Consider the following 25,622-nt stretch of genomic DNA (forward strand, 5'->3'; position numbering starts at 1 on the left):
ACAGCCGAATAATGCTGGAGTATTACCTCTGTTTACATTACATCTATTTTTATATTTTATACTTCTAGTGTAACACTTCAGTTTATATTTATTTATTACATCTACTTTACCTATTTTATTTACCTTATAACTATGTGTGTTTTACCTGTTATATGTTTTAAATGCCTCGTCTTGTAAAGTATTTGTTTTTAAAGCGCTGACCAGAAGTGGCAACTGTGAATCTCGTTGTATTTAATATAATGACAATAAAGCTTTCTATTGTATTCTGTTCTACCATTTAAATAGAAGGAAGTATAAAAATAGGAGCAGTAAATAAACAAAAAGACAATAAACAGACTATTAACAAAATTGCACAAGTGGAAAATGATATTGCACAGTGAGAATGAATGAATGAATGAATGAATGAATGAAATTCAACCTGAAAAGTAAAACAAATATACCCAAATTATGCTGGAGCATTGATTTATGGGTACAAATCACGCAGTGATGGTTGTACATTATGTACACAAAGGTCAGAGGAGTGTACATGCGACGGATCTTCCCTGAAACACGTTCCCTCTCACGAACGGACCAATCAGAGAGCTCGTTTCATCGCAGGTACCCCGGATGTACCCGTGGGGCAATTAGCTACGTCATTGTTCACCGCCGGACACCCGCTGGAAATAAGGGAATGGATTTACAACCGCTATTAACGTATTCATAACAGGTTCCAGGTGAGTGTGTTGTTTATTTTTTACCATCTTTACCACTTTAAGTGTGCAGCGGTGTTGTTTTAGTGGCGCTGAGCGGCTGAGGTTAGTTGTAGTAGCGGTACACCGGTTCTCTGTCATGTCGGAGCAGAGCAGCGCAGTGAGCAACTCACTACACCGCCGGTAACGAGTCGCTCCTCCTCCGTTCCTCCGCTACAGACACGTCCCGTTACCCGGGGACGGTACCCTCGCGTTATAAACCGCCTTTATCTCAAAGTAGGAACGTTAGGCTGCTGTTTGAGGTTCATAGTTCGTGGTTGTGTGACTCTACGCCATGTCAGTCCGCCTCCATCGTGCCAGCTAACGCTAGGCTAGCAGCGTTAGCATCAATATTGCCGCCCGCACGTAAGGTTAGCTGTTAGCCAAGGGTTGTAGAAGGAGGCTGCGTCACGCGTCATCAACGCATCATCATATCATAGGGGGGGTATTGCGCATGCGCAGTAGAATCTGGTCTGCACTATTCTAAATCGAAGCAATCTTTTTTTTATTTGTTTTTTATTATTTCAAAATGACAGTATACATAGTAACAGCAGAAAACATTAAAAACATTTACATACAAAAGAAGCATAGCGAAAAAAAACAAAATAAGCGCAGAGATTTTAAAAGTGGCAGATAAAACATTATATACATGGTAAATTACAGTGTTTGAACACCATGTAGGGAGGAGGGTAGTGTACTCTGTACTGTACTGTACTTTGTTATTGTCATCTATAGTGGTTATTTGCATAAAAACACAAAATTCATATGATTATGAATATTTAAATATTTGCTTTGATTAAAAGAAATCTTGGAAAGTTGTCAAACAGGACATAATTCTCTTTCTAATATTTATGTTATATTGATGTGAAAACATCTCCTTCAAACAACTGGATTTATTCAAGTTTCTCACCAAAAACTTAATTTTACCCGGCAGTACTATTTTATTGGAGTAATTTTGTTAGTGATATTGACTGGAAGAAAGGTCCATACCGCAAAAGTTCCTTCTAACAAATAAGGTAAAAGATGTGTCATTTAAGTTGATATAGAGATTTTATCCAGTAAAACATTTCTTACAAAAGTAAAAGAGTGACATATAGATGTAAATTGTTTCCTTCTGCGAATCACATCCTGAAACTTGCTCTCATTTATTCTGGTCCTGTAAATTAACATGTGAATTGTGGAAAGATGTCAATAATTTCATACTTGTTAACATTTTCTCAGAATTTAATTTGAATTCTCGCGAAGTTCCACATTCACAAGTGTAAATTTACCCAAAAAAAAGCTTGATTTCTTTGTATTTATGAAAGAAATGGAATTATATCTGTCAACAATTTCTTCCTCACAAAACAAAAAAGCAATGAATGTATGCAATATCTTTAAAGTCTTTAAGTGAAATTATTGCCATACTCTCGTGTGTCCTGCCGGAGTATAAACCATGTTGTCCTGAAACAAAGCCCTTATCCTGGAGTTCATACCTCTATTAACAGACTTCAGCTAAAGGAGATTGAATTGGGTCAGGTGGTTACACTGCGCATGTGCAGTACCCCACACAACAAGACCCGTGACCTATCCTCCTTCCATAGGCCTTGTGTTAGCTAGCTATGTGCTCTGCTCGCCTGTTTCCATGTTGTGCTTCTTGGCTTTGGGATTGCCTCGTTCCTCATCAGCCCCTTTCTGTTCCAGTCGTCGACGACCAAAAGGTGAGCTTTTAATCGGTGCTCTGTCGTCCCACAAAGGTGCTAAAAGGGAGGTTTAGTGCGTGTTTTAGTGAGGTTTAGCGACGCTGCGTGTTAAAGGCCTAGCAGCCAGTCTTTAGCCAGCCAACGTGAGTGAGCCAGTCAGTCTGCTGGAGCTGAGCAGGTGGGAGGGAACAGCTGTTGTTGTAAACGTGCTTCCGACCGGGACATTTCCTCTTTTGAACTACTAGCCCCTCACTAGGTAACTTTAGCAGAAGTTTGAACATATTCAAAACAGAAGTCAACATCTTGAATGTTTCCTGTTTGTTTTTATAAAGGAAACCTTGCAAAGTGTCCCATGAATTGCTTATCACCAAAAGCTAATTAAGTTCAGTTCAGTTCAGACAACTTTAATAATAATAATAATACATTTTATTTATAAAGCTCTTTTCTAAAAACTCAAAGACACTTTACATAGATAAAAAGATCATAAAACAAGGACATCATAAAAAAGATGGTTCTAAAAAGGTGAGTTTTGATTTGTGATTTGAATGTGGACAGGTTGGTGCAGTCTCTGATGTGTTTGGGGAGTGAGTTCCAACTTTATTTATCCCCAAAGGGGCAATTCATTTGTAGCATTCCCAGTCCATACATCCATACATACAACAGACAACCAATAATTAGTTAAGTCAAAGGAAACATAATAATAATAATAATAATACATTTTATTTATATAGCCCTTTTCTAAAAACCCAAAGACACTTTACATAGATCATAAAAAGATCATAAAACAAGGACATCATAAAAAAGATATAAAACACACAATATTAATTACACATTAAAAGCAGTTCTAAAAAGTGTCCTTGAGCGAGACGCTGAACCCCAAGCTGCTCCCTTGGTACTTTACAAAATGCTTGGGATGGGTTAAATGCAGAGATCAAATTTATTGTATGTATGTATGAGGATTAAGATGAAGTGTATGTTTATAAAGTTTTCATCCAAATTAGTTGTGTGCGCTATGGTCTGTGAGAACAAGAAGACGAGAAGAATTTAGTAGGCGTTTCACTTATCACTAGAAGAGTTAAGAAAATGTTATCACTCTATATTTGAATACAGTCACTGTCATGACGTGCCTCACACAGAAATGTATCTATATATAAAGCAACAACAGAAACAAAAAACACAAAACCTTGAACTTAATCTGTATTTTCAGCAGCTCATAAAATCGTATACTTCTTTGTTTCTGCTCCTCATACAGCATGAACAATGACCATAGTTGACAGATCTTCAGAAAAGTCTGACCACGAGTCAGTCGGGTGTAAGCGATCTCCCTTTACCAGTGGAGACGTGGGGATGGACGGCAGCTGCTCCAGCAGCTGGGCAATGGGTCCCACCATGCCCAGCGACTCTCCGAGGCTGAAGGCTGCAGGAGGCTGCCTGGGCCCAACGCCTGGAGCTGCAGTGTACAACAGCACACCCTCCTCTGTGGACCGGCCCAAGGAGCAAGGTAGGAGCGAGGGCTTTTATCAGCGGTGTTGTTAATGCGTGTGTCTTGAAAGCTGGGAGGAAACTATACGCCTTACCCTCCATTTATTCCTCACGCAGTAAAACCACAGAAGAGTTACACATGCATAAATAATACCAAGCTGCACTAATGAAGCTTAACTTTTTGTGCTACTGTTTGTGTATGTGTGTGACACAACTGGTTTTGTGGGTGTTGTGTTACTGCTTCCACTCTACTTTCATTCATCCAGTTACATAACAAAGCCAGTTTTGAACTGAGAGCATGATCAATCTCTTGAGCTTGTGACGCAATTGGTGTTTTGATATAAAGAGGAGCCGCCTGACATGTTCAGCAGAAACAAAAGAGAAACTATGCCTTGTCTTTTCTCCTTCAGCTTGTTTTACAGTCTTACTCGGTAGTCAGGATCACATTGCTCTTTAGACTGATAGCTATGACTGTAAGATCCTGAAGGTTCCTTTACTATGGGCCACTATGTACTTGCATAGAACATCGAACAATAGTAATAATATTGACTCTGTGTGTACAGTGATGAGCAGTGGCGATGGCATTGACTCGCCGCAGAAGGTCCTCTTCCCTCCAGAGCGGCTCAACCTAAAGTGGACCCAGGTCCACCGCATTGGTGCAGGCCTGCAGAACATGGGGAACACCTGCTTCCTCAACTCAGCCCTGCAGTGTCTCACCTATACCCCTCCGTTTGCAAACTACTTGCTGACACGGGAGCATTCCAAAACGTGTAAGTTAGTGTTTCATGGTTCTTCTTTGTACCAAGGATGTTCTTGTGTAATTGTACAGTCAAGCAGTAATTATTATTATCACAGCAGTCTTGTATCTATGAGCTGCTTTCTGGTCTGATTTGAATCTTACTCATCAATGTTTTGTCCATCCTTGCCGCAGGTCACGAGCCCGGGTTCTGTATGATGTGCACCATGCAAAACCACATCATTCAGGTTTTTGCGAACTCTGGGAATGTCATTAAGCCCATAGGTGTGCTCAACGAGCTCAAAAGTAAGTGGTTGTCTGTAGAGCTAAAATACTTTTTACAAAATGATTACCTGAAATGAATGACAGGATGCGCTGTGTGGCTGTTTACCTTTTTTAAATTTTGGAGGGAAATTTTCTGGTGGGAGTTTGTAGTGTGCTGTAAGAGAAATTTTTGCATCAACGTGCAAGTGCGATATCATTTATCAACCTCTTATATATTGTACTGTTTTGTGTTTTTTCCCTCACAGGGATTGCTAAGCACTTCCGCTATGGAAGCCAGGAGGATGCCCACGAGTTCCTGCGGTACACAGTGGATGCTATGCAAAAGTCCTGCTTACCTGGAACCAAGTAAGTGTCATACATTTCCAAAACTCTACACAGCTTATGATAATTAGTTATTTAATATCAATATAGGTCATCAAATGAATGTGGAAGTATTACTGTATTATATGTATTGTGTATTGTGCTGATTCTGCAATTAATTCTCATGTCAATATATTTTTTCAAACTGTTGTTTTTGTGTTGAGGAATTTCACATAGAACGTGAATATTGAGTGGCGAAAAAAGCAATATAGTTTTTTTTCCGGAACAAGGTTGATTTTTCGGCGCTTTTACACCACGAATAAAGGCATCAATCAATCCCGTAGTGTGGAACCGGTTGAGTTGCACCTTTATTTATGGTGCCTTCAAATGGGCTGATGTTTACCGTGTTCACGAGAAGAGTCCATATGAACGCCCCCTTCTTGTGGTATTCACGACCTTTTAAGTGAAAAGTTTCTGAAAGCACAGCATTCCATGGGAGGCCATGGAAGTAAATTTTTCCTTGCATAACAAGTTAATGCATTGCAATTTTAGTCATATATTGTTTTTCTTCGCAATTTTATAACAGGTCTGAGGAAAATGTTGATATTCCCAACAGCCTCATCTTTTTCCTCTGTCATTATGCCTTTGCATTTCCTGCATTATGTTACCCGCTTGCTAGCTTGCTAAATTGTTAGCCTCTGTGTCTTCTAGACGCCGACTGTAACGTTAATATTACCGTTGCTTAGCAGCAGTGTTCTCACAACTTAACCACTTGAACGCCAAGCATATTGTTTACACGAGTCCCATGTTGTAAACACAAGCTCACGAGTTTCATTTGAAGGCACCATTATAAAACGACAACATGGAGGCTCCGTAGTCTGAACTAGGACGGCAAACGTTATTACTCCTTTCAACCTTGACAAAGGTGCAGACCAGATCCACTCCTTTCATTCTTACCTTTCACAATAAAAGCCCTAGACATATAGTATTCGCAGGCGAGTATTTCACGTTTTCGTTTCGTTTATTCGTCACGCCCCCGATGTGAAAGACCTTTTTAATCTTGCATAAAAGCTATATGTAGATGCATTGAAGTATTCATGACTGAAATGTCTGACATCAGTGTAGAGCCATTGCCAAGTAGGTTACGTACGCATACGAAGCCTACATGCATGTTTAATAGATACTCACTGGGGATGGCCATTGTGGTTTTCAGGAGCCTAAAAGTGATTTTTAAGAACCTCCAGTAGCAAGTCGATTCTCATTCTGTAGTAACAGGTGGCCTCTCATCTAATTACTCTTGCTCCAATTCCACCCTTTCTCACTCCTGCTCTTTCAGCTGCAATATGTTGTGACTTGTCAGTGCAAAATACTGTACAGTGACATTTTTTTCTCTGTTCCAGTTCAGCCAGAAAATATTTGTTTGTTAGTTGTATTAATAAGCAACCAGTCAGTTATGTCATCACCCTTATTGGTTGTTTTTCATCCTCATATTTATCTTTGTGACAGATTGGACAGGCAAACACAGGCAACCACTTTCATCCATCAAGTATTTGGCGGGTACCTAAGGTCCAGAGGTAAGTTATAAGTGTTGATTTAGTTTTTTTGATTTGTTTCTTCTACATGAGGTATTTTTTTGTTGTTTTACAGCTTTCCTAGACTAAATAAATAAACACTGATTTTTCCTTTTTCAGTTAAGTGTTTAAACTGCAAAGCAGTCTCCGATACATTTGACCCTTTTCTGGATATAACTCTGGAAATTAAGGTAATTACAATATCACTTGTGGGTCTGATATGTCTGTGTTACTGCAAATGTGTAACAAATCAAATTAATTCCATTGCAATGATCTTAAGAACAGTATTAAAATCTATTTTCTTTCTCTCCATGCAGACAGCTCCCAGTGTCTCCAAGGCTCTGGAGCAGTTTGTCAAGCCAGAACAGCTGGATGGAGAAAATGCCTACAAATGCACCAAGTGAGTTGTTTTACAGACTAAAGGAATTTAGAAAAGATGACAAAGAAGTACCCAGTGTTTTATTTATTTGTTCACTAATGTATATGTGTTTACCAGCTAACTAACTGAACATTTATTTCCCTCAGGTGCAAAAAAATGGTCACAGCCTCAAAGAGATTTACCATCCATCGCAGCGCGAACGTGCTCACCCTCTCACTAAAACGCTTTGCAAACTTCAGTGGAGGCAAAATCACAAAGGTACCATGACATGTGTTGACTATAATAGAACCATGTTATCTTATGAATATTTGATATTAATCAGCTGTTTTGTCATCATCAGGATGTGAAATATCCAGAGTACCTGGACCTCCGGCCCTTCATGTCTCAGTCGCAAGGGGACCCCCAGGTCTACGGGTTGTATGCTGTGCTGGTCCACTCTGGATTCAGCTGTCACGCTGGACACTACTTCTGCTATATTAAGGTGCTGGCACGGCTATGGACCACTGTTCTAATCTATCAGGGCAATGCTGTTGCCATGTGGCCACATTTGTCTCTCCAGCGGTCTATCAACAACTCACCATACAGTAACAGTTTAATGCAGAGTTCCTACACAACTCTTGCTCCTAACAGACTGAGGTCTTGACTTAGTAAAATATTTTCCCAGGTCCTAGTTCGAGTGCAAAGAAGTATATAAACACAATATTATTATTCTGTTAAAATATGTACGATAACACATTTATACATGATGATATTTGTACTTGACAGAGAAAAGAAAAAAAAAAGAAATGGAAGATGTGTAACAATGATGTGCTAAAACCTACCAACTGTTGTGTTTCCCAGACAAGCAATGGCCAGTGGTATCAGATGAACGACTCCTCTGTGTCTGTCAGTGACATCAGGTCTGTTCTCAACCAGCAGGCCTATGTCCTTTTCTACATCAAGTGAGTCAACCATCATTTTGAGAGAAATTCTAAGAGACATTAAAAAGTCTCAAAATCTTTAATATGAACCCTTTAAAATGTTACCTATTTCTAATGTTCCTTTCGTTCGTGTGTCACAAGGTCCAGTGATGTGAAGAAAACAGGGGACTACAACCACATAAGCCACAACCCGGGCATCCCTGGTCAGTCGTCTCCACGGCCTGTGGTGATACCCCGCATGAACACCACCGTCCACCACAACAACAACATCGGCTTCATAGGTCCCCAGCTGCCACCACACATGACCAAGGTACTGCAGGACTTACTAACATCTAAATACATATTTGAATATTATCCATTTAACCCTTTGAGCTCCGCAGTAGAAATGGTTCGCCATTGCCTACATTGGCATTTTTGCTTATTGTGATGTAATTTCTTGGACTATCTTGAAGTTCCTCATATCCCTAAAATCTGTACAACCTAAGTTAAAATGTTATATAAGTCAATAAACCATAATAAGTGTCATAAATACAAAGAAAAAACAAAAATCTGACATGTTTTTTCATAAAATGTTACTAAATAAACACACAATACATATTGATCCAAAAGATTTCTAAATATAGAAACATAAAGCAAAATATTCTTAACATTCCTTAAGTTATTTGAACTATGCATATTATTTATTTTTGGACATATGCTCATTTCTATGAGCAGATCGAGTGCAAAGGCTATTTGAAATTTTGTTACTTTCTGCATGTAACATAACTTAATGATGTCATCAGGAGGATACAATGTGATCATGCAAACGACAGAATCCTTAGCTTTCCACTGCAAAAAGAATGAATGCTCCAGCTATTATGGTTTTTATTGTAGATCAATTTAAACAGGATCATGCAAACAACGATCTCCCGCGGCCGACCGCAGGAGGTCCGTTATTAAAGGGTTAAGATATATAGCCCGTGTTTTACCTAGACACTCAAAACACATCCTTGTGTCCTTTTTGTTTCCTCCTCAGCGCACTCTCCACGTTAATGGGAATGGATCTCTGAGGGACTATCCCACCAACTCCAAGCCCAGCACCAGCAGCAGCAGTGTTGTGGGGAAACCCAGCCATGGACTGGCCTCTTCCTCTTCTTCCATCTCTCACTCAATCAGCCGGCCCACGATGATCCCAGACCAGGACAAGCGCCAGAAGCTTTCATTCTACATTGGACAAGGCAAACCGAACCGCCCGTGCTCCTCCTCGTCCTCTTACAGCCAGCCGTCCTCTGCCGCCAGCAGCAGCAGCAGCAGCTCCTCCTCCTCCTCGTCCTCCTCGTCGTCCTCCTCCTCCAGCTCTTTATCCTCCTCACAGTCTACCTCAGACGTTCGCTTTGTTCCACGTCAGCTTAACCACGTTAACGGCATGTCTCGCAGTAACGGGGATCACCACACGGGAGGGAACGGAGCGTCGTTCTTGGTGCCGTACGGCCAAGAGTCTTCAGAGGAGTCAGACCAGGAGAACTGTGGCACTCTGGAAAACGGCTGTCTAGCCAAGACTCACCTTAATGGAAACAACAGAACGGGAGATGTCTTTGATAATTCTACTCAAGCCACCAACGGAGAGTCAGGCGTGCACCACAACGGTAACGGATTAAATGGACCAACCAATGGCGTCGCAAAATCCAGTCAAAATGGGCACCATTATGGAAACCACAAAGTGAACGGACACAGCACCCCTGATAATGTAAATGATGGTTTTTGCTCTCGCTTCATAATATATTGATTATTGATAACTTATTGAACAGTAGTTTTGTATCTAAATTGATAAATAATAAATGTCTTGTTTTTGCTCCTCAGGTCTCTGGCAGTAGCCATGGCAGTTCATCCTCTGTGGCTACTGTTGCTGCTAATGGACTAGACAGTGACCACAGTCAAACAAGGTAAGATTAGCAATCTAATTCTCTGCTGGAACAGTTATTGCTCTGTCAACCACATATTAAGCAGTTAAAAAATCGTATTTGTTTAGTGAGTTTAACCCTCTGAGACACACAATAGACCTGTTTTTGTCTTTTTTCGGGGGGACAGGGTGTCTTTAGGGGAGATAGCAGGTCATCAGTAGATGTCACATAGAAGTGGTGTACATCATCTGAAAGCTGGAACCTGAGATGCAGCTCAGTACTGTCAAGTTGTTCTAGTCATAAAGCAGAAATAAACATTAATTAAAATGAATGGTGAAAGTGTATAAGGGCTTAGAATATTATGATAGAAGTATATTATGGCCATTCCCATGCTCTATTATGTCTCATAAGTTGTTGCAGCAATTTTTGGGTTGCTACTATTTGTTATACAGATTTAGTGCTAAATTGTACCATTTTTTACCAATCGAGAATTGAAAGAAATTCTCAAAAAATCCCTCATTACTACACCAAGACCTCGAGGAACACCACTGAAAAAGCCATGCTGTGATTTGGTATTAAAAACTTTTGACATTTGGAGATTTCTGGAAGAATTGCGTTCATTTTTCAGCGATTGGATGGCGAGCACTTCTGTTCTAGAAACTGCTCACAAAGCCCCTTATTCTCAATCTACCTAGGAAAGCCATCCATCCTCTGAATGCGCTAGGTCTCTAGTTTGTGGTTGTAAAGTTTCATGAGACTGTGATTATCCTAGAGGTCACCACAGGTCATTTTATATAGCGAGGTCAAGTTTCAAAAAGTGGTCTCACTACAATGAAATGGGGACTGACATCATCACACATGAATACAGTTGGGCTCATTGGATCCACAAGAGTCTCAGCTTTACAGTGATACCCAATTTATGTAGTTCAAGACTGTTTAGGGACCCCAGTATGCAGAAATATTCAAACACATCATTTTAGAATAGGCACAAATAACACATTTATAGGGCATTCAAACAACTGCATTGTTTTTGCCCCAAACTGCATGTGATTATCATAAAGAGGGCATGTCTGTAAAGGGGAGACTCGTCGGTACCCATAGAACACATTTTCATTCACATATCTTGAGGTCAGAGGTCAAGGGACCCCTTTGAAAACAGCCATGCCAGTATTCCCTCGCTAAAATTTAGCCAAACTTTTGAGCTTTATTCAGCTTCTTTTCCTGACAAGATTTCCTTAGGTTTTCTAGTTTCATATGATATCTGTACCTTCACTCTAGCTCTAAAACTGAACCTGCTACAGCCTGTGAAAGACAGTAAAGTCAGTCGGTTAATGACTTAAATTAGTGTCAGAATCTACTTGGTTGCATTGACATTTGCATTATTTTTCTTACATTTTACAGTATACACAGACGTTGCACCCCTTAAGTGTGATACAAAGCAATATTTAAATGCTTCGTGTGTTTTGTTTGTTTTTCCAGCAAAGAGGCGCATACTTCTGCCTCATCCCAGGCCAGTTCTTCTCAGAGCATCCATCCTGCTGCCAGTGAAGGCCAGCCCCTCTCCACTCCTGACCCAAGGGCTAAAACTGTGTCTGAACCCCTGCCTCAGCATACAGCATCCTCCGCTGTTAGCTCTCCACCTTCAGCTACCGCTACAAAGACCCATTCTGTCACATCTAGAGAATCTGCTTCCTCCTCAGCCCCACATGGCAACCCTACGGCCTTATCCACCCCGCCAGACTGCTCCCAAAGCACCAATGGGGGCTCTGCAGCTCCACAGAAGGTTAGCAGAGGTGGGGATGAAGCAAAGGATCTACCACAGACCGGTGATCGGTCAGCAGGAACTGAAGGACGCACGGATGCTAAGGAGCATCAGCAGTCCAAGCCCAGTTCTAGAGGCAATGAAGGACAAACTTCCCGAGACAGGGAGAGAGACAGACAGTACTCTGACTGGAGCAGAGACAAGGAGAGACACTACAGGGACAGGAGTCAGGAGCGAGAAAGCGACGGCGATCGGCATCGGTACAGACGGGACTCCCGAGATCCCTACCACCATCATCGCTCGTACAGAGATCGTTTGACTCCTCACAATCGCTCCTACAGGGACTTGGAGTCTGAGCGGCGCTGGGAGCGGCCCATCCACCACCCCAGGGAGCGTGATCGTGACCGGTGCTCTAACCATTACCACCACTATCACCACCACCGGTCCAGAGAGGGCTGGGACCGTGAGCGGCGGGGACACGGTTATCCCTACCGCGAGGAGTCTAATGGCCGCGGGAGGTGGCAGCAGGAGAGTCGAGAATCCCGGGCGATGAAGGACAAATGCAACGGCAGGGAGAGGGACTATTATCCGTCAAAAGAGGAGACTTCCTCGCCCACTACAGAGCCAGAAACCTCCACAAAGTCCAAGGGCTCGCCCCCTCGGGCTCATCTCTCCACGTCTGAATCAGATCCGAACAGGGAGGATGAGAATCACAAGAGGACGGCTGATCCTCCAAGCAAGGAGAGGGATGACAGCTCTGAGACCCGCCGCTCTAAAAAACACAAAAAGAGCAAGAAAAAGAAAAAGTCAAAGGATAAAGACAGACACCGTGAGAGCGGGTGAGTAACGCTATCTTTACCACCATGCTGCATGACACTTCTTAGTGTACATTTTGTTTTGGATATATATATATATATATATATATATAATATTTGCCATTTTGCTCAGCCATTCACTGACTACGTTTACATGGACACTATTATTCCGAATTTGATACGGATCATGTAAACAGCATATCCTGTTTGGATATTTTGAATTAGGTCTTATTCTGAATGGAGCATTTCCGATTAAGACATATTGGATATACCGATATTATTCAGGTTTTAGGAGCATTCTTTGGACATGTATACAGCACATTCAGAACATGGGTCTGAATTGGGGATTTTTCCGGCAGTTTGCGACACACAACCTATTGTCTGTTTTACATCCAGCTCTACAATCAGCTGTTTGCAGAGATGCACGCCCAAAAGAAAAGCCCACATTTCTGGTTGGAAGGAGAAACACAACTACTTTTAAACATTATGAAAGACTTGGATATCAACAGGTTTTTGGATGTAAACAAATATCGCAACGCCGACCTTTTCAAGAAGGTGGTTGAAGGAATGAAAGAGGGAGGCTGTGTTCGCACGGTTGAATTAGAGATGCACTGATCCAACTTTTTCAGTCCCGATACCGATAGCAGTACCTGGGCTTTGGGTATCGGCCAATACTGAGCACCGATCCGATAGCAGTGTTTAATTAATGAGATGTATGCCTCACTGTGTGGAAGTGACTGGGATCATATCTTTTACGTGTAGGACAACATCAGGCATGACTTAAACATCGCTTTCTTAACTTTGTCAAACTAAATGTGACAAATAAATACATGATATAAATTTACTGAATTGTTATTTATCATTAAAATATAAATCATATACCAGCAACTTGCTACAACTTGGAATTACAATTGAAGGCTATAATTTATATAGTATATAAACATAGAGCTGAATTGAATAGATCAGCCCCATTGTCACAGATACCCGATCCAGCTATTTGAGTCAGTATCGGCCCGATATCCGATGCGATATCGGTGCATCCCTTGGTCGAACAATTCCACCACCGGTTACATTAACCGGAGTATGAAAGGCTGCATGTAAACGGGAATATTAGTGGAATATTCATTTTCATTAGCCAAGTAAACTATATATATATATATATATATGTAGAGCTGAAACAATTAGTCAATTAATCAGAAAAATAATTTGCAATTATTTTGAGAATTAATTGTCATAGCAAGCAAGGTTTCAGCTCCTCAAATGTAAGGATTTGCTGCTTTTCTTAGTCATACAACATTTTTAAAATGTTTTGATATTTTATAGACTTTAACAATAATGAAAATACTCTTTAGTTGTAGCTCTACATTATTTGTCTTTAGCTGTTGACAAAGCCCGACTCTTCAGTGAGTTTTGGATTTAGTCGCAGATTAACAATAATCACGGTCTGTTGTCCGTCTTCCCCCAGAAGCTCCGAGGTGGATTCAGACAGAGCCGCTGAAACAAAAAAGAAGAAGAAGAAAAAGAAGAGTCAGCGGGACGACGAGGCCGAGCAGAACAGCCCTGGAGCGGCCCGGAGCCACAAGAACAGAAGCAGCGAGGAGAGGGAGAGCCGCAAGCGACGTTACTACGACGTCAAGGACGCTAAACACGACAACGGTTTTTCACCAGATAAACGCCGGCGAACAGACTACACTGATGGCAGCGCTGACCATCTACTCCCCTCCAACCACAGCTCACCCACAAACGGTTCTACTCACCACCATCTCAACGGATTCAAAGGTATCACAGGTTTATCACATTTAAAAGTCATCCTCAAAAATAACCAACATGCTGAAGTAAATGCTGCTGTGGAGCTTAATGTCAATTTAAAATGCTGATCCCTGTTTTGCAGGAAACGGTTACAGCCAAACCAACGGCGACTCCCACGGATTCTCCAGTGGCTTGAAACACTGACTCTGTGAGTGGGCGCCCGTTTAATGATTATCACAGTATGCTCTAGTACAGTCAGTGCTAATAAACAGTAGGAACTCTTATTGCACATGCAAACAGATTGTATGGAGGCCTCTTCTTTCTCGTTTCAGACACATCACCACCATTTTAACAACAGCAGAGGAATGACATTGATAACTTTTTTTGACGTGGTGCTTCTTCGTTGGGAATATATTGTATTTTTACCACAATTTAAAAGTGTTTTAAATGTTCAGAATCCTTTTTTTTAAGGCATTGAATTATTTGCCGTAATTCTCCTAACTATGGTTAAAAAGAAAAACTGTCACCTGTTAAACATTTATGATGAAAAATATTAATATATACTTGTATGAACACAAACAAAGCCTGGAGCTTAAACATCTCAACTGCTGCTCAGTGGAACTCAGGACTTGAAAACATCCACCGCGGATATCCACCTGCTTCAAAATACGAATGAAACTAAAGGGAAATGGGTTGCCTAGGAGACGAACTGTACGGCACCATGTTGGCTGCAGGTTCAAGATGTCACCATATCTACAGAGCCGCAACGTTTTTGAGTTTTTTCTTTGATCCCACTGGGAGCGGACAAACTAATGGAGGCAGATCTTCATGAATGAGATAGAGGAGCTGCCTGATACCTCCACATTAACCCTGGACAGACTTGAGGACATTTCCCTGCTTCTTTTATTTTTATTTGGTTTCCATTTTTTTTGCTCTGAAGCCTAAGATTCACTCTGTAATTTTTAAACTTTTTCACAGATGCGGAGGTCTTTCTCTGGATCACGCCTCTCTCTTTCTCTCTCTCACATTTTTTTTTTAAACATTTAAAAAAAAAAAAAAGCATCAAAACTTTGTTATCATGGCTGTGGACCATTTGTGTTTGCTTTTTAATGAAAAAATACAGTTTGTGTCTTCTAGCGTCATCAAAAATACTGTGAATTTTATTTTGAACTGTACTATCAGTTATTTTTATACGTAAAAATCCTGTATCAGGGTTATCAGTAGATGTTTTTGTTGTTTTGCTCCGTTTTTAGACAAATTCATGTTGATTTTGACCATATTTTTCTGGACAAAAGTTAGTATGGTTTGCTTTTGTTTTTTTTCCAACTGTAGACAGAAGTTGAAAAACTGCTGTTATACCTTTTTAGTTTAGCATGTCAGAATTTATACATTGTATGAGGTAAAAGCCTTAAAATACATTTGTTAATGTCAGAAATTGTAACTCGTTCTCGGTCTTTGACTTTGTTTACAAGCTGCATTGAAATGAATGAAAAAACGCTGATTGAGATGACTGACGAGTCGTCAGGGATTTTTTGAAATGCTCCCGTCTGCCTTTGTATATTATACGAGGAATAGACTGATTGTATCCGAGCCTCTTGTTGAACAAACTTTCCACTGCGGTTAAATTATGATGTAGATACATTTAGTGTTGATGGAAACTGATCGCACTGTATTCAAGTTAAATACACACACATTTCTAGCCACTGGCCAGATGTCTCCGCTGACTCCATATTTTATTCACAACACTGTTTTTATGTTTAAAATAACCAAAGACCTGTTAAGTTTAGCAAGTCAACCTCTTTTCACTGAATTCACATTTACACAAAAGCTGTTTTTCTGATCAGCATGTCATTTTATTCATCAAAGTATTCAGAAGCCGTTTTCCCAAACTTAAGATCGAGCCACATTTTAAACCTCAAAACTCCCATCTGCTAATGAAAGATCAGGCTGAAAGTTGTCTCGATCTGTTTGGGAAAATCAGTCTTCAGATTCCAGTCAGCATTCACACGAATAAGGTTTTGAAAATTCCAGTATCTCAATTGTCTTTGAACCCGTCTGTCCTATACTCTCTTGTCCAACTCAGCATATTCTTTCATATAACATCATGTATTATCTGATCTTCAGTAACAATAACAGTGTGAGAAGGGTTTTCACTGCTCCGCAAAGAGCTGCACAAAAAAAGTCCCTCTTCCACTATTGTAAACTGTTAGCTGTTAAACTAAAAAGGTGAACGGGTATAGGCTACGGCCGTTTATGATTTACATGCTACATTAACACAACAAAGAAAGAAGAAAAAAAACAGTATGTACAATATATTCTATACATGCATAATGTAAATCAGGGGGGGGGGGCTGCCTCTTTTGTTAAACAAATCAAGAAAATAAATACAAAAGAAATGAACACAGAGGTGAATCTTCAATACATAAAATGACAGAATTAATATAGGATGTATATAGCTTTTGAAAACTGGGTCATTCCACTCAATATATGTGAAGTATTATGCATCAATTCCTTTGCTCTTCAAAGAGGAAATAAGGGTGCGTACTGTAAATGAAGTATATGAGTTTCTAGTGAAACTCAGTGTGTTTTGCATATACAGATACAGTCACTTGTGGGCTGTAACAATCAGACCAGCTGATTTATAAGCTTGAGGCTTTTCGTAGTTGCAGGTCGCTACGAAACATTGTTGGCAGTTGTCAGAAGGACGTGAGGTGAAGATGATAAAATGTGGCGCTGGGAGTGTTGTTGGCAGACGACCAGGCCGGTTTTGATGAAAGGAATGTCGTACGAGGAGGGTGGATACTTCAAATCCTCCCTTTGATTTAATTCCGTTATGTGTCCAGCAGAGGGCAATCTCGTCACTATGCAGAGATTTCCCATGATTCCAGTCATGGCTGTAGTCCTCATTCTGTTGTCCATTTGTTATCATCCAGCTTGGCAAAGATTTTTTTTAATCTTTTGCACATACAGTAGTTCCCTCTTCACATCAGTGTTCAGAGTCTGTGCCGGATGAAATAAAACCTTCACATTCACATCAACCGAGAGCTGAGGAGGTGCAGACCATCTTCAGGTGCAAAAATAAACTCCCCACCTGCTCGTCCTCCAGCCCTGAAAGAACAAACCGGAGGCCTCTTCGCGACCCTTTGTGACATGACACACACATACACACTGCAGAGGACTCTGCTTGGTCACAGACATGGTGGCGATGCGGGGTGTGGTTGAAAGGTGGACGGTCATCATTTCTTATTGGCTATCCTCCGCTTCCTGGTGGCCAGCATGTCGTAGAAAGGATCCCTGCTGATGCTTGCTCTGCGGAGAGAGGAAAGGGAGAAGCGTATCACTGATCGACTGTTTCCCACCGTCAATACTACATGTACGCTGTCTAGACTATTATGTTGTCTAATTTGTCATCATTACAGTCGGATCTGTTACTATAGACACATGATCGATTCATGATGTTTAGAACATTCCAGTATTTCTAGATGAGGTCCAGTAATTTCTCAGTTCACTAACTTGACCTTAATCTGTCGTGTATCTATCAGTCTGTGCATCTTTACCCAAAGCACATCATCGTGTCTTGTGTCTGCACAGCTTTCTGGTGGATCTACAAAGAAACTCATTTGCTTTGATTCCTTGTGATCAACACCGAATCCTGACATTTACAGTGATTTGTTCCACCTCTGCTCTTCAATCAAACTCCCCTTGCTTGCTGTGCTATAAATATCTCAGCATCTCATGCTATCCGCAGAAAAAACACACAACACACTAAACAACAAAACGCACCCAGTAATGCAACAAAAAAATGTTATCAATTAGTCAATTCAAAGCCGTCTTAGAGGAGAAAGCCGTCAGTCACAATGTACGTAGGAAAGTGCAACAATTCTTGACAAGTGTGACGGGTTGCTGTAATTACTGTAATAACAGTTGCTTATTTACACACCCAGCAGACAGGAAGCAACATTCGTTTGGAGTCGTGTTTCTAGCCATATGATGATGGCCAGTCACTTGGCCAGTTTTTGCTCTATTTTGGTCTCCACCAACTCCTGAGGGAAATATCTGGCTCTTTAGCTGCTGAGTGTTCCACTAGTGGTGCCTTCAAATAGGGTCGTATTTACTGTGTTTACGAGAAGAGTCCATATGAACGCTCCCCTCTTGTGGTGTTCACGACTTTGTACGTGGAAAGTTTCTTAAAGTTCCGAGTTCACGTGTTCGTTGACGTTGTCAGAAATGGCGGAGGCCTTGGAAGTTAATTTTTCGGTGCATAATAAGTTGATATATTTTAATTTTAGCCATATATTGTTTTTCTTCGTAATTTTATAATATGTCTGAGGAAAATGTTGATATTCCAAACGGCCTCATCTTTGTCCTCTGTCATTATGCCTTTGCATTTTCTGTATTATGTTACCCTCTTGCTAGTTTGCTAAATTGTTAGCCTCTGTGGCTTCTAGACGCCGACTGTAACGTTAATATTACCGTTGCTTAAGCAGCGGTGTTCTCACGACTTAACCGCTTGAACGCCAAGCATATTGTGTACACGACCTCCCATGTTGTAAACTCACGAGTTTCATTTGAAGGCGCCACATGTTCACCAGCAAGTTGCTAACCTTGCCTGCCCTTTTGTGTAGGGGCAAGTAGCTTAAAGTGGCTCCATAGTCATCCACGCTCACTATAGGAAAAGTGTCGTCGCTGACGCACACTGAGGATGGGAATAACGCTGAGTAACCCGCAGCCTTCCCAGCAGTACAACAGTAGACATGCTGAGATGGCCGTATGTGTGTGTGTGCACAGAAGAGTTACCACAAGAGCAGTTTCCAACTTTGCAGATGAGTCAGGTGGGACAGCGTGGCTACACTCTGTGTGTGTGTGTGTGTGTGAATCTGCTGACCACAGGACAGTCTGCCGCCTCGGCAGCTGAGTCAAGTGAGAGTGTGTTGGAGGCAGCGCGGCTCTCTGTCCTGCTGAGTCCAATCTGTGATCTTTATTGTTCCAGCAGTAACTACTAGAAGAGACTTTACATGAATAATGTGCAACTGGACTAAAACACTCCGGGTTCACACTTGTGCTTCTGCACTAAAAGCGCTCTGAGACCTGCTTCAGCAGTGTGAAATGTGAGAAACAAGTGTGTCATCTGTAGGTCAAGTGACTAAACCTCCCAAACATAAAAAAATTACCACCTCTCTCCTCTTTCCAATCACTTTAACTGCCTCACCCTGAACAAGATTTCCAGTAACTTAGCCAAAAAACCCATCACTTTAATTTAATGGACACACGTATGTCAATGCTAAGTGTTTTTTTAGTTATCATTAGAGCATGGAAGCATTGTGTAATATGATTTCTGCTGTGATATTGATCATATTTGCGGGTGAAGCTGCAGCTGAGTGGATGATAACCAGCGAGCTGATCAATTACCCACTGGGCCCAATTTACTGCTGCGCCTCCACTATTTCTTCCTGGTTAACAAGGCAGCATTTCTATATGACAAATCAGGTGTAAGGGCTGCCAAAACACTTTGGAGAGCGCAGCAAGGCGTAGTGTCTGAGTAGGTGTGTGTGTGTGTGTGTGTCTAATCAAAGGGAAGCAAGCTTATCCAGCAGAGCAGAAATCACCTCTGAGTGTTATCTGTGTGGAAGTGTGAGAAACAGAGTCACATTTAGTCACCACCGTGTGTGTGTGTGTGTGTGTGTGTGTGTGTGTGTGTGTGTGTGTATTGTGCTGGTCTGCACATTTACGATAAAGCTCGCAGCTCTGTGTGTGTTTGCTTCTCACAGTCAAGGTCAGACATGAGAAAGTCCCACATGGGAGCAGCCCGGCATTGGCTAAGTGCCCTCTCAGTGTAAATGGATCCACGCTAACACGCGGCGTCTCTTACTTGATGGATTTGATCCACTCCTCCTTCTCCTCCGGCGTGGGGGCCGATATCCTGTACACCACGTGGTTGCCCTCGACGACGCGCCCGTCCGCCTCCGTCTTGCAGGCCTTGATCACCTGACCTTTGTGGTTGGGGTTGTAGAGCTCGAAGCAGTTCTGCGGAAACATCAGGGAGGGAGAAAATATGAGTTTGTTTTTAAAAAATGTATGATGTTTGTATGAATTTAAAAGAGATGGGAGAAGACGGTGTCTGGAGTTGCTCCTTACGGGTTTCCTGGGCTCGTCCACCTCTCTGATACTGAGGTTCTCCAGAGGAATAATCCCACGAGGCTCTTTATCCTGGAAACATACAAAGACAACACTCAGCATCGACACGTCACTCATTCAGTGTCTCTTAAGGACAAAATCAGTGTGTAATGGGGGCGCAATGACACATAAGGAAGAAAGGATCAGGCCCAGATAACATCACACACCAAGTTTTTGAAGAAACTGAATGACTGAATGCTGCTACATTGTGTCTGTAAATGAAGAGATCATTGTCAAATCAGTTGTGATACCTGTTAATATTCATGACTGAATACATAGTCACACCACTGTTTTCATCATTGCTAGTGTTTCTCAAAAATTAAAGGTGCTAAATGCGAGATTGGGAGCATTTTTATTGCCTCTGCACGGCTCTCAACATGGCGACAGCTGAGGGGGGGGGGACCGTTTGGTGGGTGCTACACTTCCACAATGACTGTTACTGCCGTACGGGCACGCTCACATGCACTAAAAGCATGCGTTGCCAGCTCGGCTATGTCAACAAAGCTCGTAGAAGCTCAGATTACAACACAAACAGAGGGGGAGAGACTTCATCCTCTGCTCAGGTAGTCATTACTCCTCTATATCTTTACACGGTAAATAGTTGTTTGATACTACAGTATATTAATGTTCTGAATATCATATAGAGCACCTTTAAGTGCACATTTCCCATAAATCCTGTCAACAAGACATTCGCTTCTTCAGTGAAAGATCTTTCTTTGATTGGTCTTTAACTTCTTCCAGACATGAAATTTGCTACAGATATACAAGATGACTGTCTCCCCAGCAAGGCACAAAAATATTAATGTCACAAAGTTGATGCGGCAACATTTTTCTTTATGCTGGATGCAGCGCCAAGTATTTGAACCATTAGCTTTACATTATATTGAGCCTGACGGCATCGAAGTAAAAATCAAGGTGGTGATAAAAGCACACTTGAAGTTTTTAGTCCTCCTGGTCACGTAGGGGCCAGCACCCGAGGGAGACATAACCCTACACTCCCTACATCCTCCATCTTCCGTCCTCCAGTGACTGCTTTTGTGTCTGCAGGGCCAGATGTGGGGGTGGAGGGGACCTTGAGGACCAGCCTGTCATCTTACCCCTAATGAGGGGGCACAGCAGGGGGAGGAAATGCCCTGGGACGGCTGCTCACACAGCTGGCTGTGTGTGCGCCTACTTTGAGTGTGTGTGTGTGTGTACCCCATCGCTGCTGTGTGTGTGTGTGCTGAGGGATTGGCGCATGTGTGTGTTTGGGGGGGGATCTTCTCAGAAATGGGGATGCTGGGGTGAAGCGTGGGGTGACAGGCAGCGGGTTGGGGGGAGGCACTTGGCTCGCGGCTTAGCGGTGCCAGATGTGTGCCATAGACTTTGCAGATGTTTCTCATGATGCCTCATGTTAATTGCTGGAGTGAGGTTCATTCAGGTCAAAGGGGCTGCATTTGTTAAAGAGCAGAGCTGGAAGGCAAAGATCTCTGTCTTTAACCCTGTCTGTGTGTGTGTATTTGTGTGTGACCTTTATCTGTTATGTTTCCACTTTACTTACAATCCTGTCACACTTTATTTATACTACATTTATTTGCACATTATCAGTTTCACTCACTTAGCTAGACTACAAATATTGGATTTACTATTTTAAAAAATAAAACGATATTTATTAAGATTCTTCGAGGAATATTTTGACATTTTGGGAAATATGCTTATTTACTTTCTTGCAGAGAGCTAGATGAGAATATTGACACAACTCTCATATCTGTGCACTAATTATGAAGCCCCAGCCAGCAGTTTGTTAGCTTAGCCTAGCATAAAGTAAATGGAAATGTACAAAACTACAAAAAACAAAGTGAAAAATCAACAATTTTTGGTTTAAAGGGAAGGGTTATATAATGGACAATTTCCTGGTCGGGCACAGTAACTTCTTTGAATGTTATCGTCACCGTAAGTTGGCCAGGCAACCAGTGGATACTCCAGGAAATAACTGCTACCAGGCAAGAAATAGTCAAACACATAACCGCCCGTAAAACCATAAATTGTTGTTTTTACGTTTTTGTACAGATTACAAAACCAACATATAACATGTTGTTTATATAATTTTATTATCGATATTTTTAAAAAGGAATCGAATAATGCCAACGTATTCCTTTTAGATCCATTCTGATCAAATATGTTTATTTTTCTGTTGGTAATCTGCAAAAAGATGAATATTTGTGTAATATACGTTCTGGTAAAACAACAGCAGGTTGAGTCCGTTCTGACTCACATAACAACACGTTAATCTGCCTACTTACTGTTGTGTATTCAAAGTAATAGAGGCAGTTGTCGGTCAGAATGAACCACCGTCTCTTCCACGTCTTCACCCGGCCGCCTGCGGAGAGAAACGTGCAATACGTGAGTTCAAACCGAAGAGGCGACAGTGTTTGTGTCATGTAGAGGCTAACCTGCAGGAGACCTCGGCTCCACGTGCCACATCTGGTTCTGATCATCAGCTCTTTCCCTCTGCATTAATAGGCTCAATCAGAGGCCTCCAGCACCCCCTCCCAGTCTCAAGAGATGGATGCCTGAGGGCTCTGCAGGGCTTGTGATAACTATTCAACACAGTGTACACGCCACATAGCCTACACGTGGCGACTAAAGCAGGAGCGCACTCAATTTGTCTCCGCTGATATTTTAAGGATAAAAAACAGAGGCAGAAAACTGTGATTGTTGCAGGTCAAACACTTTCTTTTTTAATATACAATTAAACATCTGAATGTAGTAATAATATAAGGATATCTCCTTATAAGAGACTCTCCATCTGCCTCCATCGTCAGATAAAAGCAGATTATTGGGATTATTGGATTTTCTGTTAATTACATCATCAGTGATGCAATTCACCTACGTAATCCCCAAAAACACACAATGCGTCTGATGTCAATGCACAGTTTGCAATATGTGCACCATAATAACATGTTTGCTGACTTTACAGAATGAGCACAAAGCAGTCGTTACTGATGTAATCAATATGTAATGTTCACTTGACCCAGATTTTCCCCTCTATACTGCTCGCTAGAGTAAAACCCAACATCTGTCGTACATTATTTATGAGCAATGTTTACTTTCAGATGCACCCGCTGCATTTTAAAATATGCTCTACTATTGTTGGGTGAATACAAAATATATATATTTTATTCTGCTACAGTCTGGAGAGAGCTGTTTATCCCATTTAGTCATATGTTTAATTTCATCCTGACATGTATTATGGATTCCGCTGCAGGACCTCCCGTGTTTGCACGTTTCTAAAGCAGATTTATCACTCACTTGTTTGTTTATGGACACTCCGGAGAGGGAAGTGTCAGGGAGTTTAAAGTCTTGCATTCCTCAATTTTCACAATTTGTGTTATAAAAATGTTTCCCACGGGTGCAATTTAGTCAAAAGCTGATTTGTTGAATGAATTTAAGTTAATCGCATGCAGAACAGCCACAATACTGCACACTGACTGGCCATTTATCTCATCTAAATATTGATTAGATGGTATGTTTTGTCAGTTTACATGCTGAACTTTCCAAGTTCCACTTATAATGCTTTTGACATCACGTCTCCCTGTTCCGTTCACTTCGGTTCAAATGAATGTGGAGGACAGGAAACAGTGTTTGCGTCCGTCCTCGGCCCAGAATACAAGCTTGGCTGAACTTGTGACCAACGGAGGTGCTGTTTTGTGACCCCTCTGCAGATAATAGATTATACGTCTAAATAACTGTATTTTATGACATGCTGGTTAACACTAGATGATGATGATGGATTCAGGCATAGCAGCAGGCTCAGTCCTGGTTAATAATGTACTGTAATGAGATCTTATGGAGCTTCACAGCCTCATAGCAGTGCAGCAATATGTCATATTGAACAACCTGACAGGCCAGCAGAGTGCTTCATTCAAAAAAAAAAAATTCTCATTGCCTCTCATTAAGCAGGGACTCCTCTGATGGAGCTAAAATTAGCGTGGAATTCACTAATGGAGGGGGTGGGGGAAATTGGACCTAAAATGATGTGGCAAGTGCAGCTGGTGGGATAGAGAGCAAAATGAGAAAGAAAGGGGGAGGTCTGTACAGGAAGAGGAGAAGCAGCAGCAGCAGCGTGGGGTACTGAGGCCTGTAGGACAGGAACAGAGGGAGGAGAATGACAATAGGCGAGCGTCTCCTTTATTTCACTGCATGACCAGCCACGCAGCGGTAGGTACACATTCCCACAGCGCAGACTCAAGCAGCCCATTCACTAAAGCTGGAGTATGTGTGTTCTGGTTACTCAGGAGCTGTATGACACGCAGGGCCGTCTCTAATGGTACAGAGCAGGAGGTGACCTGCTCAGCTGACCCCTGGGTGATTGTTTCAGGGAATCCACGAGGAAGCAAACCTCAGTTATGTTGGAGCAATGCACGTTAGCATTACTTAGGGAAAAAAATGATTTAGTTGTTTGATTGACTTGCTAAAGTTTTAAGGGTTTCTCATATAAAATGTTTTGACTCCACAGCTTTGAAGAAAAAGTATGACATTTTGGGTAATGTGCTTTTTCATTTTCTTGCCGAGAGATAGCTGAGAAGATTGCTACCAATCTCCTGCCTGTACGCTAAAGGGCGGGTGACCTTGATACCGCGGCTCCACTCCCTGATCACTACTGCGCGGACTCCAAATTTCGTCAAAATCTCAAGATGGCAACTCCTGTTTCCGGAATATTTTGGCTTCACTTCTGTACAGTGGGAGGAATTGGAGACGCGTCGTCCACCTTTACATACGGTCTATGCTTGAGTGTCATATCAATCTTCTCCTCTAACTCTAATAGGTGCATTTCACAACATTTTGCACTATTCCTTTAAACAAAATGCAATTTAAAGCCACACCCACACATGTGTTTTCAGTTATTCTCGCTGATTAAACCTCTGCTCAGGTTGAAAGTTGGCCGGCGCTTTGATGGGAATTTATTAGGTCACAAATCTCCACCAATAAGAATGATAAAGGTGTAATTTATCCCGCCTTAACAGGTTCAACAAAGCTATCAGGAGACTCAGGAAGACGTCAGTCAATTAGTTTATACACACCCACACAGTCTTGAGAGGTCTAATCAGCCGGGTTAACTGAAAACACCTGTGTGGGTGTTCAGAGGCTTTAAATCAGTTGTCTTGAGCAATATGGAA

General features: G+C 41.6%; 2 protein-coding genes across 7 annotated transcripts in view; one reads left to right on the forward strand and one right to left on the reverse strand.

Annotated features, from left to right (window-relative positions):
• Positions 1–586: 586 nt before the first annotated feature.
• On the forward strand, positions 587–16,597 carry usp42 (ubiquitin specific peptidase 42). Of its 6 annotated transcripts, none has more exons than XM_037755553.1 (18): positions 854–872; positions 2,312–2,428; positions 3,663–3,911; positions 4,456–4,662; positions 4,824–4,934; positions 5,159–5,258; positions 6,720–6,787; positions 6,905–6,975; positions 7,102–7,184; positions 7,310–7,421; positions 7,504–7,644; positions 8,004–8,104; positions 8,225–8,393; positions 9,099–9,809; positions 9,923–10,005; positions 11,443–12,564; positions 14,006–14,319; positions 14,432–16,588. In XM_037755553.1, the coding sequence occupies exons 3-18, from the start codon at positions 3,671–3,673 to the stop codon at positions 14,491–14,493; spliced, it is 3,696 nt and encodes a 1,231-aa protein (XP_037611481.1). In that variant the 5' UTR covers positions 854–872; positions 2,312–2,428; positions 3,663–3,670; the 3' UTR covers positions 14,494–16,588. The 6 variants fall into 6 exon arrangements, with proteins under 6 accessions (XP_037611479.1, XP_037611481.1, XP_037611480.1 ...); XM_037755552.1 differs by lacking the exon at positions 854–872 and adding an exon at positions 1,605–1,744; XM_037755555.1 differs by lacking the exon at positions 854–872 and having other exon boundaries at positions 2,103–2,428; positions 14,432–14,497; positions 14,622–16,597.
• Positions 16,119–25,622, reverse strand: part of LOC119479701 (cytohesin-3-like) — a 36,320-nt gene continuing 26,816 nt past the window's right edge. The window contains exons 10-13 of the mRNA XM_037755602.1: positions 22,746–22,822; positions 20,425–20,496; positions 20,159–20,313; positions 16,119–17,598 (exon numbers count right to left, since the gene is read on the reverse strand). Coding sequence (XP_037611530.1) covers positions 17,526–17,598; positions 20,159–20,313; positions 20,425–20,496; positions 22,746–22,822 — 377 coding nt within the window. The 3' untranslated portion in view covers positions 16,119–17,525. The remainder of the gene's footprint in view (positions 17,599–20,158; positions 20,314–20,424; positions 20,497–22,745; positions 22,823–25,622) is intronic.

Source organism: Sebastes umbrosus, chromosome 20 (genome assembly GCF_015220745.1).
Source record: "Sebastes umbrosus isolate fSebUmb1 chromosome 20, fSebUmb1.pri, whole genome shotgun sequence".
NCBI classification, from domain to species: Eukaryota; Metazoa; Chordata; class Actinopteri; order Perciformes; family Sebastidae; genus Sebastes; species Sebastes umbrosus.